General features: G+C 39.6%; 2 protein-coding genes across 11 annotated transcripts in view; both read left to right on the plus strand.

Annotated features, from left to right (window-relative positions):
• Positions 1-5557, plus strand: part of LOC124115409 (solute carrier family 46 member 3-like) — a 43043-nt gene extending 37486 nt beyond the window's left edge. For all 10 annotated transcript variants that reach the window (XM_046476386.2, XM_046476389.2, XM_046476390.2 and 7 more), the window contains 6 exons: positions 285-1152; positions 2155-2388; positions 2583-2666; positions 3450-3606; positions 3746-3834; positions 4675-5557. In XM_046476386.2, the coding sequence (XP_046332342.2) occupies positions 285-1152; positions 2155-2388; positions 2583-2666; positions 3450-3606; positions 3746-3834; positions 4675-4712 (1470 nt within the window). In that variant the 3' untranslated portion in view covers positions 4713-5557. The remainder of the gene's footprint in view (positions 1-284; positions 1153-2154; positions 2389-2582; positions 2667-3449; positions 3607-3745; positions 3835-4674) is intronic.
• A 125-nt stretch (positions 5558-5682) lies between these two features.
• LOC124115413 (proton-coupled folate transporter-like) lies at positions 5683-14064 on the plus strand. The gene is made up of 6 exons (XM_048403129.1): positions 5683-10222; positions 11215-11448; positions 11643-11725; positions 12517-12673; positions 12813-12901; positions 13788-14064. The coding sequence occupies exons 1-5, from the start codon at positions 9370-9372 to the stop codon at positions 12830-12832; spliced, it is 1347 nt and encodes a 448-aa protein (XP_048259086.1). The 5' UTR covers positions 5683-9369; the 3' UTR covers positions 12833-12901; positions 13788-14064.
• Positions 14065-14574: the final 510 nt, after the last annotated feature.

The following is a 14574-nucleotide window of genomic DNA, read 5'->3' on the forward strand; positions in this document are numbered from 1 at the left end:
CTGTTTTTGCTCACAACCTTGTCTAATGTCATTGGCCCATATACAACTACTTTTATGTGGCAATGCGGATCTGTCCAAGAATGCAACAATCACAGAGTTGTTTTCATGGAAATAAAACATTTGATTTAGTTCTTTCCATCCACCTTTTTTGGATGTAAACGAATTATGTAATTGTAAATATTTTCAGGGGCGTGCATTTTAAGTTGTTATAACTTTTACCCAATCCTTTTCACTTTATGTGAATAAAATATGTTTAAATCACAAAGAAATCTCATATTTTTCAGATTTTGGTCCGAAACATGGCTGTTATTAGATGTGGCCGACGGCAGTTCGATTTGAACCTCATAACAGTTGAACCAGTTTTGTTTCTTTACACGTTGGGATTTTCTCTGAGAAACCCAACCTTCCAGGCCTTTGTGTACAACAAGATCTGCATTGACAGCTACAACGAGACATTCTGTACCAGTCTGCAGAACAAGACGTTCCAAGTGGACTACAAAACAGAAGAGGATTATGTCCAGTCTCAAACGTCCTACTGGATTTTGAAGAAAAATGTTGTGGAACTTCTTCCGTCATGTTTGATTGTTCTGTTTATCCTCGGTTCCTTTGGTGACAAAGTGGGTCGGAAACTACCTGTGATTTTACCCAGTTTGGGAGCAACATTGTCTTCCATTGTCTACTTGATTCTGTCAATTTACCCTTCGAGTAAAATGGAGTACTTCTTTATTGCTGCTGCAGTAAATGGCTTGTCCGGGGGTTACACGTCCCTAATCATGTCTGTGTACAGCTACGTGACCCACATTGCTGACCCCACCAATAGAACTGTGCGAATAGGGATCCTGGAATCGATTATCTTCTTTGCTGGAACAGTTGGGGTTTTCCTATCAGGAGTCATGCTCGACAATACAAGCTTCGTATTCGTCTTTGCGTTCATCAGTGGAAGCTCCTTCTTGGGAATGTTATACGCCATCATACGTCTAGAGAACATCGGTTCCAACACAAGACCCGAGGGTGAAAGTATCTGCGCCTACTGGTGTCTGTCCTCCATCAAGGAGTCTGGTCGTTGTGTAATGAAGAAGCGGCAAGAGAAGAGAAAACTCCATATCTTCTTACTTCTCATCATCTTTATCATGCTTGTTATCTCAACAGTGTGTGAGTACAAATTAAGTATTAATTCGCAATCCTTATAAGTTAAAACCAGTACGCCTTTCTCATGGATTGATAGGTGATGTATTATACTATACTCTGCACCAAACAGAAGAAACATTATTTTAGATTTATATTTTATATATAATATAAACAAAAAGATGTTTATCGATTATTCAAAATTGTAACACTTCATAGTCATTGACCCATGGTCCATATGGCACACATGGAACAGTAGATGTTCAAGGTGAAAGTAATCTTTCCAAAATTTCTTGTATGGCCAAGGGTTGCTGAAGACCTATTCTTCCCCGGATCTTCACAGGTCTTGCCGTGTGAGGTCAGCCGTTCGCTTGTTGGAAAATGGGAAGAACGTGTGGCCTCATCCATTTAACTTTGTACTGTTAACTTCCCCAGACACTAGCACAAAGTCGGTTTTAACAGTGTAGGAGATGGTGGCCCACATCATCAGGCTACCACCACTTCCACACTGTCCATCTCCTGTATGAAGTTTCGTGCATAATTTTAAACACGACGTCTACAATCCACACAGCGAAGCATAAGAAGTGACTCGTCACTAAACCAAGCCTGTCTCTGTCGCAGTTGTGGTCATACTCTGTGACATTAGACACCATTGACGTCGCATCCGATGATGCAGGTTCGTCAAAATGACACCTCGAACTGGTCGTCTAGCGTGGCATATTTTCGCTGTTCACTTGCTGTAAGATTGTGATGACATGCAAATAAAACCCAACGCTTTTATATCCCAACAAGTGATGTTGCACGTGCGTGTCATGTCTGTGCCAGGCGCTCTCGTGGTGTGTGCGGGTTTTGCATCTTTGTCTGCAGTACTTTCCACACAAATCGAGTCAAATCCATGCAGAAATGACCAATAACCATTTTTGGTATTAATTCTGTATGGATTTCGGCAACACTTTGGCGTTTCTTTTTTGCAGGAATATATACACAATGCCCACACAAATACGTAGGTCACCTCTTGTCATGCTACAGGTGAAAGTGACGTCCTTCTCCTGTACACAAGGCGAGCACCTCTCAGCTGGTCACAGACAATGTTTGGTTACTATAAGGGTCTGGAGAACTTCACTCGCAGTCTTACCCTGGTCACAGTTATGCCTCTGTGCAGGAAGATGAGAGACACCACTTTAGGACTATGGGGCTTGGCGTCCAAGATCATCGGCCTGGTGGTCATGGGATTCAGTGAAACGACATGGCTGTTGTTTCTAGGTAACTCGTAACAGCTTGAAATATATGTGCCATTTATGTTTGCTACATCCCAAATCACAAAGGTATGTCATTACTAATACAAAACGGAAAGTTCAATATTATTCACAAGAGAAGTGTTTGCTTTAAGCACATGCATCAAATGTATCTATCATAAACGCAATAGAAGTAACTAGAATCACGCCTTTTTATTTCAGTTGTGATATTTGCCATGTTTCAAGGCTTTCCAGCAGCTGTTGCTCGGTCACTCATGTCCAGTATGGTCAGCCAGGCTGAACAAGGTAAGGTTAAAATCAAATCTCATATTGTAAAGATGGAACTGTGCAGTGTTTAGATCACATTTGATGCAGTAAACATAAAACGCTAAAGCCAGAGCATAATCAGTCTTGATTATCAACCGAAACAGATTTCTCCGTGCGAAAAAGGCATTAAAGCGGAGAAATTTATATGAATGGATCACTGAGTGAGTGAGTGTGGTTTTACGCCGCCTTTAGCAATATTCCAGCAATATCACGGGGGGCTCCAGAAATGGGCTTCACACATTGTACCAAAGTCAGGAATCGAACCCGGGTCTCCTGCGTGACGAGTGAACGCTTTAACCATTAGGCTACCCGACCGCCCCTGATCACGTCAGACAATCTAGACTTGAACATTTCTGAAGACTTAAATTTCCTAAATTGAAATTTACATGTGGGTTGCAAAACTGGTCAAATAAAGGACACGAGTGTGATCTGCCTGACAGGGCAGTGTCCCACTTTCAACTTGATAGTACTTGTTGTCTTCTGCGTGACGAGCGAACGCTTTAACCACTAGACTACCCGGTCGCCCCCGAATGGATCACTGAAAAACAGTGATGACTCCAGATGTCTGATTGAACATTGTAAGGCTCAGATCACATCTGATGTTCTTGGGTTCAACATGTCAAGTATGGTCAAACAGGGTAAGGAGTGTAAGTCGTAGGGTAACTGTGTTTCACTGTACTTTAAATATAATGAAACTGTTACAGTAAGTTGTGGAACAAGATCAGCATACTCTTGTTCAATATGTTCATTATCTGTTTCCAGGACGCCTGTTTGGAGTGGTTGCTGCCGTGGATAGCACTGGAGCCTTGTTGTCCACAATCATCTTCAATGGACTTTACCCAGCATCCCTTGCTTTCTTCCCAGGGTTCAGCTTCATGTTGGCTGCTGGTCTGTGTGTCATCGCCGCAGCCATCATGCTGTGAGTGATCATTGTAGCTTTGGATGATTAGCCAAGAAAATATGTTGACAAAGAAATCTTAAATACGATTAGTGAATTGTGTAATGTATATTTCAGAAATACTTCTCAATGGTAAGCCCCTTCTGTACTTATAACGCAGGTGGCTACATGTGGATCTGAGAGAAAAGGCATTGGATGATACAACAACTGCAAAACCCAGGAGAGGAGAAACAGATAACGTTAGCACAGGTACGTCATGTGGAGTTTGTGAAACATCCACGAATGTATGATGTACGTCCCGGTCAGCAATGTTTCAGCTTTATCATCCCCGTGTGCAACGCAGTAATTGAGTAAGCAACGATCACCAACAGGCTCACGAAACAGACCATTCAGTGTCCATTGTAGTCCCCATTCAGAACTAGTTGGCATTACTTAGGAATCTGACCAGTAGTCTTCAAGAGTAAGGGTGTCATCAGATCCATAAACAAGATACGGTGATATGCCTCTTTACGGTGCCTCTAAATGCCGATGAATGTATGTAATTAGTTCATACGTATCCCCCTTTGTTGATTTAAAATCTCAAATATTGTGTCTAAGTGGGACATTGGTGACAAGTGTCATTTCTTTTCACGGAAAGTTACAGACCACTAACATACGCTTATTTTTCAACACACCAATGTCCTTTCTAACCATATCCATTTGAATTAAGTACTCGTGTATTAGGGAATAAAATTGACAAGGATTCCCTGACTGACCGTCAGATAGTAAATACTACAGTTGTGAAAATGATTGTACATATACATGTTTACTTTTACCCTGCAACCAGCGCTATACCCACTAGATCACGGCGGTCTACAAATAACCAGGTTTGGACAAGACAATATGTGTACGATAACACTATCAACCAAGTCACTACATCTGACCATCCGATCCACAAGTCGCCTAAATCATAAGTTACTTTGACGTATTCTTAGCGGTAAGATGGCTTTGTGGAAAGGGGCGCTGGAATCCACATAGGGATACGTAAGTGTGTTGCATTGTATATTTCAACGTTCCACAGGAAATGAATCAGTGCATATTTTGTTTCAGGGGACAGTAAGGCGGAAACTGTGATGACTCACATGTAAACAAAATCCTGATCATGCCACAGGCAGCACAAGGGATGTCAGATCTTTACCTTAATATTTCAAATAGTTCAAATTAAGCGACGCACACCGGCCATAATGACACCACGCTCTGAAGATCATTGTTCGTGAAATTGACTATTGTGTATCGTAACGTTGTGCACTTAACGTCACAGCATTGGGTGACGTCACTGGCCATCATTGTTGACGTTATGTTGTCACTGTTGACCTACGAGACAGTTTAAAAAAAATGAAGAAACATGTCTTCATTACTTACTTCATTGTCTTCATTATTTCAAGAGCTTAGATGGTAAAAAGATTATCTCATTAATGATTGTCTCCTGTAGACTCACAAAAACCACCTCCGTTTCTGGTCTGGGATTATCTCCAGGAATAGATTATCTATCAGTGTCATCACCAGTTATACTTGTGGTAAAGTAATATATTCTTACATAATTTGGTAAACGTTTAGCTACATTGAGCAGATAAAGAGCAATTGAGTAAGCATGTAAATGAAAACAGACATTTAAATCAAATCGGATATAAACCTGTTTCAAAAGTGTTATACTTAATACAGTAATTACTGCCATTTTGTGTGTAATAGGTTTCTTCTGCTACAATAAGCATCTACGCAAGTGGTGGCCTTGTTGATGAAAATGGTTCCAGTTTTAGGCAGTGATCTGCTATTTTCGACATCGTTGGATATTGATTCACGTCAATATTGTACCTGAATTTGATTTGAACACTTTCCTTTGTTTTATGAAATTATTTTGCTTGTCCTACTTTCTTTGTTTGTCTGTCCAAACGTTTTAAATCTGCTTGCTTTCAATGAAGAATTTAATGTATAATCTTGTATTTTGTTTTGATTTTTTTTCCAAATTGATTTGTGCTGTTTTCACACACACACACACGCACGCACGCACGCACGCAAGCACGCACGCACGCATACAAGCACGTTCACACACACACACACCACCCGTGTTCAGCAACCCATGCTTGCCGAAAAAGGTGACTGAGCTTGTAATTGGATCGGGTGGTCAGGTTCGCTGACTTGGTTGATGCATGTCATCGTATCCCAAAAGTGTGGATCAATACTTACGATGTCACTCACTTGATTGACTGGTATTGATAAGATGACATTTCTATTTTCAACTGGGTTTTTTTCAAAACCATTTGCTTTGTACCATAGCCACTACAATCTTTTAAAGCTGTTTTACTTACTTCCAAATGGTTAACTCACTTCATTTACCCTCTTATATGAAATACATGGTTATATATGTTTGTATGCTTTTTCAAAGAATTTCTAAATAATATCCCATTAAGTTGTTGTTACCATTACTTGTTTGAGCAAACCAACATGAGCAAACCAATCTTCTCACTGCATATAATTCAGAGGTGCTTACAAATCATTACTGTGTGGTGTTCTAAAAGTGGTCTAAACTTCCCCAGTCATAATCTGTTGAAATGATTATAACCGGACATAAATATTCCTCAAATACAGAGCTAACTGCATGTGACCACAAAATAGAAATTGTACGCGCGTTTAAAGTTTGTTGGTGTTTATTTCGGCCAGAGACTAACAAGAGGTTCTCACATATCTCATGTGGTGAAGAGACTAACAAGAGGTTCTCACATATCTCATGTGGTGAACAAATGCAGTAAGGTTATACGAAGGCTGGTCAAAAAGTTCTAAGCCTGACTAACTTTCAACTATGGGCCATAAGAAAGTGAAGTACTCAACGTAGAACATTGTTTGAGTTCTTCATTGCAAGTGTATTTGGTCTGTTGAGGCCTCGTGTACATAAGTGACAGCCAGTTGAATGTGATAGGGGTCCAAATGTTTAAGGCTGGGGGAACAAACCTTGATAATGACCCTAGGTCTGGACGTCCCTCAACTTCCATCAATGAAGATTCAATCAAGGAGGTAGAAAAGTCTTCACGATCGGTGAAGAAAGTTATGGCCACTGTATTCTGGGGTGAAAAGTGTGTGATCCTTGTTTATTACTTAGAAAGTCAGAAGAGGATCACCGGTGCCTACTATGCTGATTTGCTTCATCGTTTGAGTACATTTAGGAGCCAAGAACCAACGAGATCCATGAACAAGCGTATCGCACATGGCATCGAGCATGGTATGTCAACTTGACTTTCTAGTCGGCGGTAAATTAATAATTTCCTCATTTTCAAACTATGGCAAAACTTATACTTGTAATTGTTTTCATGAAGTATGAAAAAACACGGATATTAAGAAAAGAGTAAAACATATGCTTTTACTAATTTAAATGTATTATTTTACAGGATTGATCAAGGCTCTTCATGAAGTGGACCTCGGTTCACAAGAACAACATCATCAAAAGGAGAGACTTCTCTTTCGATGAATTTGATGTATATGATGTCTAAATTGTCAAACTTGCTTTTAGCCCTGTCATTGGAATAAAAGTGGGTAAATTCACAGACAGCTTCCACTACTTGTGAACTTGGTGGGTACAGTACCTGCTCCTTTTTAATACTTGGTGTGTACTACTGAAGCTCCAAACCATCATTTTAAGAAGATGGTTATTTTGGTCACTGCTACTTTGTATATTGCATTCTATATGTATTCTGCATACTCGTACTTGAATGTATATACAAAATATATATCTAAATTCCCAAGTCTTCATCAATCATTGCCATAAAAACATTTTATTCGTTTATCTCTAAGTACATTGTATGACCATTATAGATATTGGACAGCAAGAATCTGAAAAGAAAGTCAAAATAGAACATTTACTCTTAGCAGAGGACTGCAGGTATAATGATCTTAATTTCCTCAGTAAAAATAGCTGATTTCTAACCAGTCAAGGGAGATTTTATCATAGTGCAATCACCTTACACTTTCTAATTTATCAGGTTACTTTTTTAAAATTAATCTTATAAATGGAAAATCCAATTTTAGATCAAGAAATATGTTGAACCTGCTGCGTTTTGAAGTATTTCTAGAATTCCTAGAACTAAAGTGTTGTGTTTCTTCTTTTGGGCTTGATGGTTATTTACTTTGCAAACTGGTTGTTGCTTGTCAAGGTGGAATATTTAAATGTAAAATATATTCATTTCAGTATCATGATTTCCAATGAAACATAATCATGACTGATTACTTTGGAGATGATTGTATCAAGAAATGAATGTTAAGAAAGTAATCATATTTGACAATTTTATTTGTATCATGACAACGTTCGCATTGACACACATGCAAATAGTTTCAATATTTATAAATAGTTTCAAAGGGAATGTTGTGGAAAAAGCACTCATAGCCGCTGAATGGCCTGGAACAGTTCTTTTTCTCCTTGAATACCTTAATGTCTTAGAAGCTGTTGTTCCTGCAAATCTTTTGGCTAAAGCACATACATTTTTGTGATATTATTATGATTTCCTTTCTACTAACTGGTTACTAGACCTACAAAGAAATAGGGGAAAATATTATTTTTAAAGAAACATGGTCTGCAGTCCCTATCACAACAAGTACTATCAAGTTGAAAGTGGGACACTGCCCTGTCAAGCAGATCACACTCTTGTCCTTTATTTGACCAGTTTTGCAACCCACATGTAGATTTCAATTAAGGAAATTTAAGTCTTCAGAAATGTTCAAGTCTAGATTGTCTTACGTGATCATCGAGTTGTTTACAGTATCACAAGCCGGGGGCAATTTCCGACATCATTTGTGGTTACCATACTCAACAATGATAACTATTGTTTTATATCTGTTTTCTGAGAAGGATAGCAAGTCGTATGCAATAGCTACAAAGGTATTTCTTGGAATGGCAAGTCAAGTGGTTCCTTCACTTCCTTTGGGGTGTGGTGTGTGAGGGAGAAGCGGTGGTGGTGGCGGCGGCAAGACGGATATAACACATTCCTCTCATAACGTTAATATTTTCCCACATTTGTGAATATGTATGTAGAGTGAATATAACAATAAAAAAGACTTTTGAGGGAGTATAATGTTAGCTTATTAATGACAGGCCCAACTAGTACTGATTTTGCTTTTCATTGTCTGTTAAATGCAAGTTTTATTCAAATATAATACTCTAAGCCACGTGAATATTCTCATATTAAGTGTCCATATAAAGTACCCTTAAACCACCCTATTTGTGTTATATATGACTTATTATTTGAAACATAAAATAAACCCTTTGAATTAATTACTACCTTATGTGGCACGTTGTGGTGTTATGTATACATACCATATATGTGAAGTCGTTGGGAAATAACTACTTCACCGTTGACAAAACCTGATGGTTAGCACAATTACAATTAAATATCTTGCTTCCAATTAAACGACCTAATGTATGTTGTGACGATAAACGGCAAATTTTCTCCTGTTTTTGCCCACAGCTTTGTCTAATGTCATTGGCCTATATATGACTACTTTTATGTGGCAATGCGGATCTGTCCAAGAATGCATCAATCACAGATTTGTTTTCATGGAAATAACTCATTTGATTGAGTTCTTTCCATCCACATTTTTTTTATGTAAATGTGGATGTAAACGAATTATGTAATTTTAAATATTTTCAGGAGCGTGCATTTTAAGTTGTTATAACTTTTACCCAATCCTTTTCACTTTCTGTGAATAAAATATGTTTAAATCACAAAGAAATCTCATATTTTTCAGATTTTTGTCCGAAATATGGCTGTTATTAGATGTGGCCGACGGCAGTTCGATTTGAACCTCATAACAGTTGAACCAGTTTTGTTTTTTTACACGTTGGGATTTTTTCTGAGAAACCCAACCTTCCAGGCCTTTGCGTACAACAAGATCTGCATTGACAGCTACAACGAGACTTTCTGTACCAGTTTGCAGAACAAGACATTCCAAGAGGACTACAAAACAGAAGAGGATTATGTCCAGTCTCAAACGTCCTACTGGATTTTGAAGAAAAATGTCGTGGAACTTCTTCCATCATGTTTGATTGTCCTGTTTATCCTCGGATCCTTGGGTGACAAAGTGGGTCGGAAACTACCAGTGATTTTACCCAGTTTGGGAGCAACATTGTCTTCCATTGTCTACTTGATTCTGTCAATTTACCCTTCGAGTAAAATGGAGTACTTCTTTATTGCTGCTGCAGTAAATGGCTTGTCCGGGGGTTACACGACCCTGCTTATGTCTGTGTACAGCTACGTGACGCACATTGCTGACCCCACCAATAGAACTGTGCGGGTAGGGATCCTGGAATCGATTATCTTCTTTGCTGGAACAGTTGGCGTCTTCGTATCGGGAGTCATGCTCGACAATACAAGCTTCGTATTCGTCTTCGCGTTCATCAGTGGAAGCTCCTTCTTGGGAATGTTATATGCCATCATACGTCTAGAGAACATCAGTTCCAACACAAGACCCGAGGGTGAAAGTATGTGCGCCTACTGGTGTCTGTCCTCCATCAAGGAGTCTGGTCGTTGTGTAATGAAGAAACGGCAAGAGAAGAGAAAACTCCATATCTTCTTACTTCTCATCATCTTTATCTTGTATGTTATCGCAACAGTGTGTGAGTACAAATTAAGTATTAATTCACAATCCTTATAAGTTAAAACCAGTACGCCTTTCTCATGGATTGATAGGTGATGTATTATACTATACTCTGCACAAAACGGAACAGAAACATTGTATATTTTATATATAATATAAATAAAAAGATGTTAATCGATTATTCAAAATTGTAACACTTCATAGTCATTGACCCATGGTCCATATGGCACACATGGAACAGTAGATGTTCAAGGTGAAGGTAATCTTTCCAAAATTTCTTGTATGGCCATGGGTTGCTGAAGACCTATTCTACCCCGGATCTTTACGGGTCTTGCCGTGAGGTCAGCCGTTCGCTTGTTGGAAAATGGGAAGGACGTGTGGCCTCATCCATTTAACGTTGTACTGTTAACTTCCCCAGACACTAGCACAAAGTCGGTTTTAACAGTGTAGGAGATGGTGGCCCACATCATCAGGCTACCACCACTTCCACACTGTCCATCTCCTGTATGAAGTTTCGTGTAAATTTTAAACACGACGTCTACAATCCACACAGCGAAGCATAAGAAGTGACTCGTCACTAAACCAAGCCTGTCTCTGTCGCAGTTGTGGTCATACTATGTGACATTGGACACCATTGACGTCGCATCCAATGATGCAGTTTCGTCAAAATGACACCTCGACTGGTCGTCTAGCGTGGCATATTTTCGCTGTTCACTTGCTGTAAGATTGTGATGACATGCAAATAAAACCCAACGCTTTTATATCCCAACAAGTGATGTTGCACGTGCGTGTCATGTCGGTGCCAGGCGCTCTCGTGGTTTGTGCGGGTTTTGCATCTTTGTCTGCAGTACTTTCCACACAAATCGAGTCAAATCCATGCAGAAATGACCAATAACCATTTTTGGTATTAATTCTGTATGGATTTCGGCAACACTTTTGCGTTTCTTTTTTTGCAGGAATATATACACAATGCCCACACAAATACATAGGTCACCTCTTGTCATGCTACAGGTGAAGTTGACGTCCTTCTCCTGTACACAAGGCGAGCACCTCTCAGCTGGTCACAGACAATGTTCGGTTACTATAAGGGTCTGGAGTACTTCACTCGCAGTCTTACCCTGGTCACAGTTATGCCTCTGTGCAGGAAGATGAGAGACACCACTTTAGGACTATGGGGCTTGGCGTCCAAGATCATCGGCCTGGTGGTCATGGGATTCAGTACACAGACATGGTTGTTGTTTCTAGGTAACTCGTAACAGCTTGAAATATATGTGCCATTTATGTTTGCTACATCCCCAATCACAAAGGTATGTCATTACTAATACAAAACGGAAAGTTCAATATTATTCACAAGAGAAGTGTTTGCTTTAAGCACATGCATCAAATGTATCTATCATAAACGCAATAGAAGTAACTAGAATCACGTCTTTTTATTTCAGTTGTGATATTTGCCATGTTTCAAGGCTTTCCAGCAGCTGTTGCTCGGTCACCATGTCCAGTATGGTCAGCCAGGCTGAACAAGGTAAGGTTAAAATCAAATCTCATATTGTAAAGATGGAACTGTGCAGTGTTTAGATCACATTTGATGCAGTAAACATAAAACGCTAAATCCAGAGCATAATCAGTCTTGATTATCAACCGAAACAGATTTCTCCGTGCGAAAAAGGCATTAAAGCGGTGAAATTTATATGAATGGATCACTGAGTGAGTGAGTGAGTGAGTGTGGTTTTACGCCGCTTTTAGCAATATTCCAGCAATATCACGGGGGGCTCCAGAAATGGTCTTCACACATTGTACCAAAGTCGGGAATCGAACCCGGGTCTCCTGCGTGACGAGTGAACGCTTTAACCATTAGGCTACCCGACCACCCCTGATCACGTACGACAATCTAGACTTGAACATTTCTGAAGACTTAAATTTCCTTAATTGAAATCTACATGTGGGTTGCAAAACTGGTCAAATAAAGGACAAGAGTGTGATCTGCTTGACAGGGCAGTGTCCCACTTTCAACTTGATAGTACTTGTTGTCTTCTGCGTGACGAGCGAACGCTTTAACCACTAGACTACCCGGTCGCCCCCGAATGGATCACTGAAAAACAGTGATGACTCCAGATGTCTGATTGAACATTGTAAGGCTCAGATCACATCTGATGTTCTTGGGTTCAACATGTCAAGTATGGTCAAACAGGGTAAGGAGTGTAAGTCGTAGGGTAACTGTGTTTCACTGTACTTTAAATATAATGAAACTGTTACAGTAAGTTGTGGAACAAGATCAGCATACTCTTGTTCAATATGTTCATTATCTGTTTCCAGGACGCCTGTTTGGAGTGGTTGCTGCCGTGGATAGCACTGGAGCCTTGTTGTCATCACTCATCTTCAATGGACTTTACCCAGCATCCCTTGCTTTCTTCCCAGGGTTCAGCTTCATTTTGGCTGCTGGTCTGTGTGTCATCGCCGCAGCCATCATGCTGTGAGTGATCATTGTAGCTTTGGATGATTAGCCAAGAAAATATGTTGACAAAGAAATCTTAAATACGATTAGTGAATTGTGTAATGTATATTTCAGAAATACATCTCAATGTTAAGCCCCTTCTGTACTTATAACGCAGGTGGCTACATGTGGATCTGAGAGAAAAGGCATTGGATGATACAACAACTGCAAAACCCAGGAGAGGAGACACAGATAACGTTAGCACAGGTACGTCATGTGGAGTTAGTGAAACATCCACGAATGTATGATGTACGTCCCGGTCAGCAATGTTTCAGCTTTATCATCCCCGTGTGCACCTCAGTAATTGAGTAGGCAACGATCACCAACAGGCTCACGAAACAGACCATTCAGTGTCCATTGTAGTCCCCATTCAGAACAAGTTTGCATTACTTAGGAATCTGACCAGTAGTCTTCAAGAGTAAGGGTGTCATCAGATCCATAAACAAGATACGGTGATATGCCTCTTTACGGTGCCTCTAAATGCCAATGAATGTATGTAATTAGGTCATACGTATCCCCCTTTGTTGATTCAACAGCTCAAATATTGTGTCTAAGTGGGACATTGGTGACAAGTGTCATTTGTTTTCACGGAAAGTTACAGACCACTAACATACAGTTACTTTTCAACACACCAATGTCCTTTCTAACCATATCCATTTGAATTAAGTACTCGTGTATTAGGGAATAAAATTGACAAGGATTCCCTGACTGTCCGTCAGATAGTAATTACTACAGTTGTGAAAATGATTGTACATACACGTTTAGTTTTACCCTGCAACCAGCGCTATACCCACTAGATCACGGCGGACTACAAATAACCAGGTTTGGACAAGACAATGTGTGTACATAACACTATCAACCAAGTCACTGCATCTGATCATCCGATCCATAAGTCGCCTAAATCATAAGTTACTTGGACGTATTCTTAGCGGTAAGATGGCTTTGTGGAAAGGGGCGCTGGAATCCACAAAGGGATACGTAAGTGTGTTGCGTTGTATATTTCTACGTTCCACAGGAAATGAATCAGTGCATGTATTTACAAAGACTAAACAAAGCAATTAATAGCAATGTGGGTACTTTTGTTTTGTTTCAGGGGACAGTAAGGCGGAGACTGTGATGACTCACATGTAAACAAAATCCTGATCATGCCACAAGCAGCTCAAGGGATGTCAGATCTTTACCTTAATAATTCAAATAGTTCAAATTAAGCGACGCACACCGGCCATAATGACACCACGCTCTGTAGATCATTGTTCGTGAAATAGACTATTGTGTATCGTAACGTTGTGCACTTAACGTCACAGCATTGGGTGACGTCACTGGCCATCATTGTTGACGTTATGTTGTCACTGTTGACCTACGAGACAGTTTTCAAAAAAATGAAGAAACATGTCTTCATTACTTACTTCATTTTCTTCATTATTTCAAGAGCTTAGATGGTAAAAAGATTATCTCATTAATGATTGTCTCCTGTAGACTCACAAAAAAACACCTCCGTTTCTGGTCTGGGATTATCTCCAGGAATAGATTATCTATCAGTGTCATCACCAGTAATACTTGTGGTAAAGTAATGTATTCTGACATAACTTGGTAAACGTTTAGCTACATTGAGCAGATAAAGAGCAATTGAGTAAGCATGTAAATGAAAACAGACATTTAAATCAAATCGGATATAAACCTGTTTCAAAATTGTTATACTTAATACAGTAATTACTGCCATGTTGTGTGTAATAGGATTCTTCTGCTACATTATAACTGGTGGCCTTGTTGATGAAAATGGTTCCAGTTTTAGGCAGTGTTCTGCTATTTTCGACATCGTTGGATATTGATTCACGTCAATATTGTACCTGAATTTGATTTGAACACTTCCTTTTGTTTTA

The sequence above is a fragment of the Haliotis rufescens genome, unplaced genomic scaffold, assembly GCF_023055435.1.
Source record: "Haliotis rufescens isolate VD_foot unplaced genomic scaffold, xgHalRufe1.0.p SCAF_3, whole genome shotgun sequence".
Classification (NCBI taxonomy): Eukaryota; Metazoa; Mollusca; class Gastropoda; order Lepetellida; family Haliotidae; genus Haliotis; species Haliotis rufescens.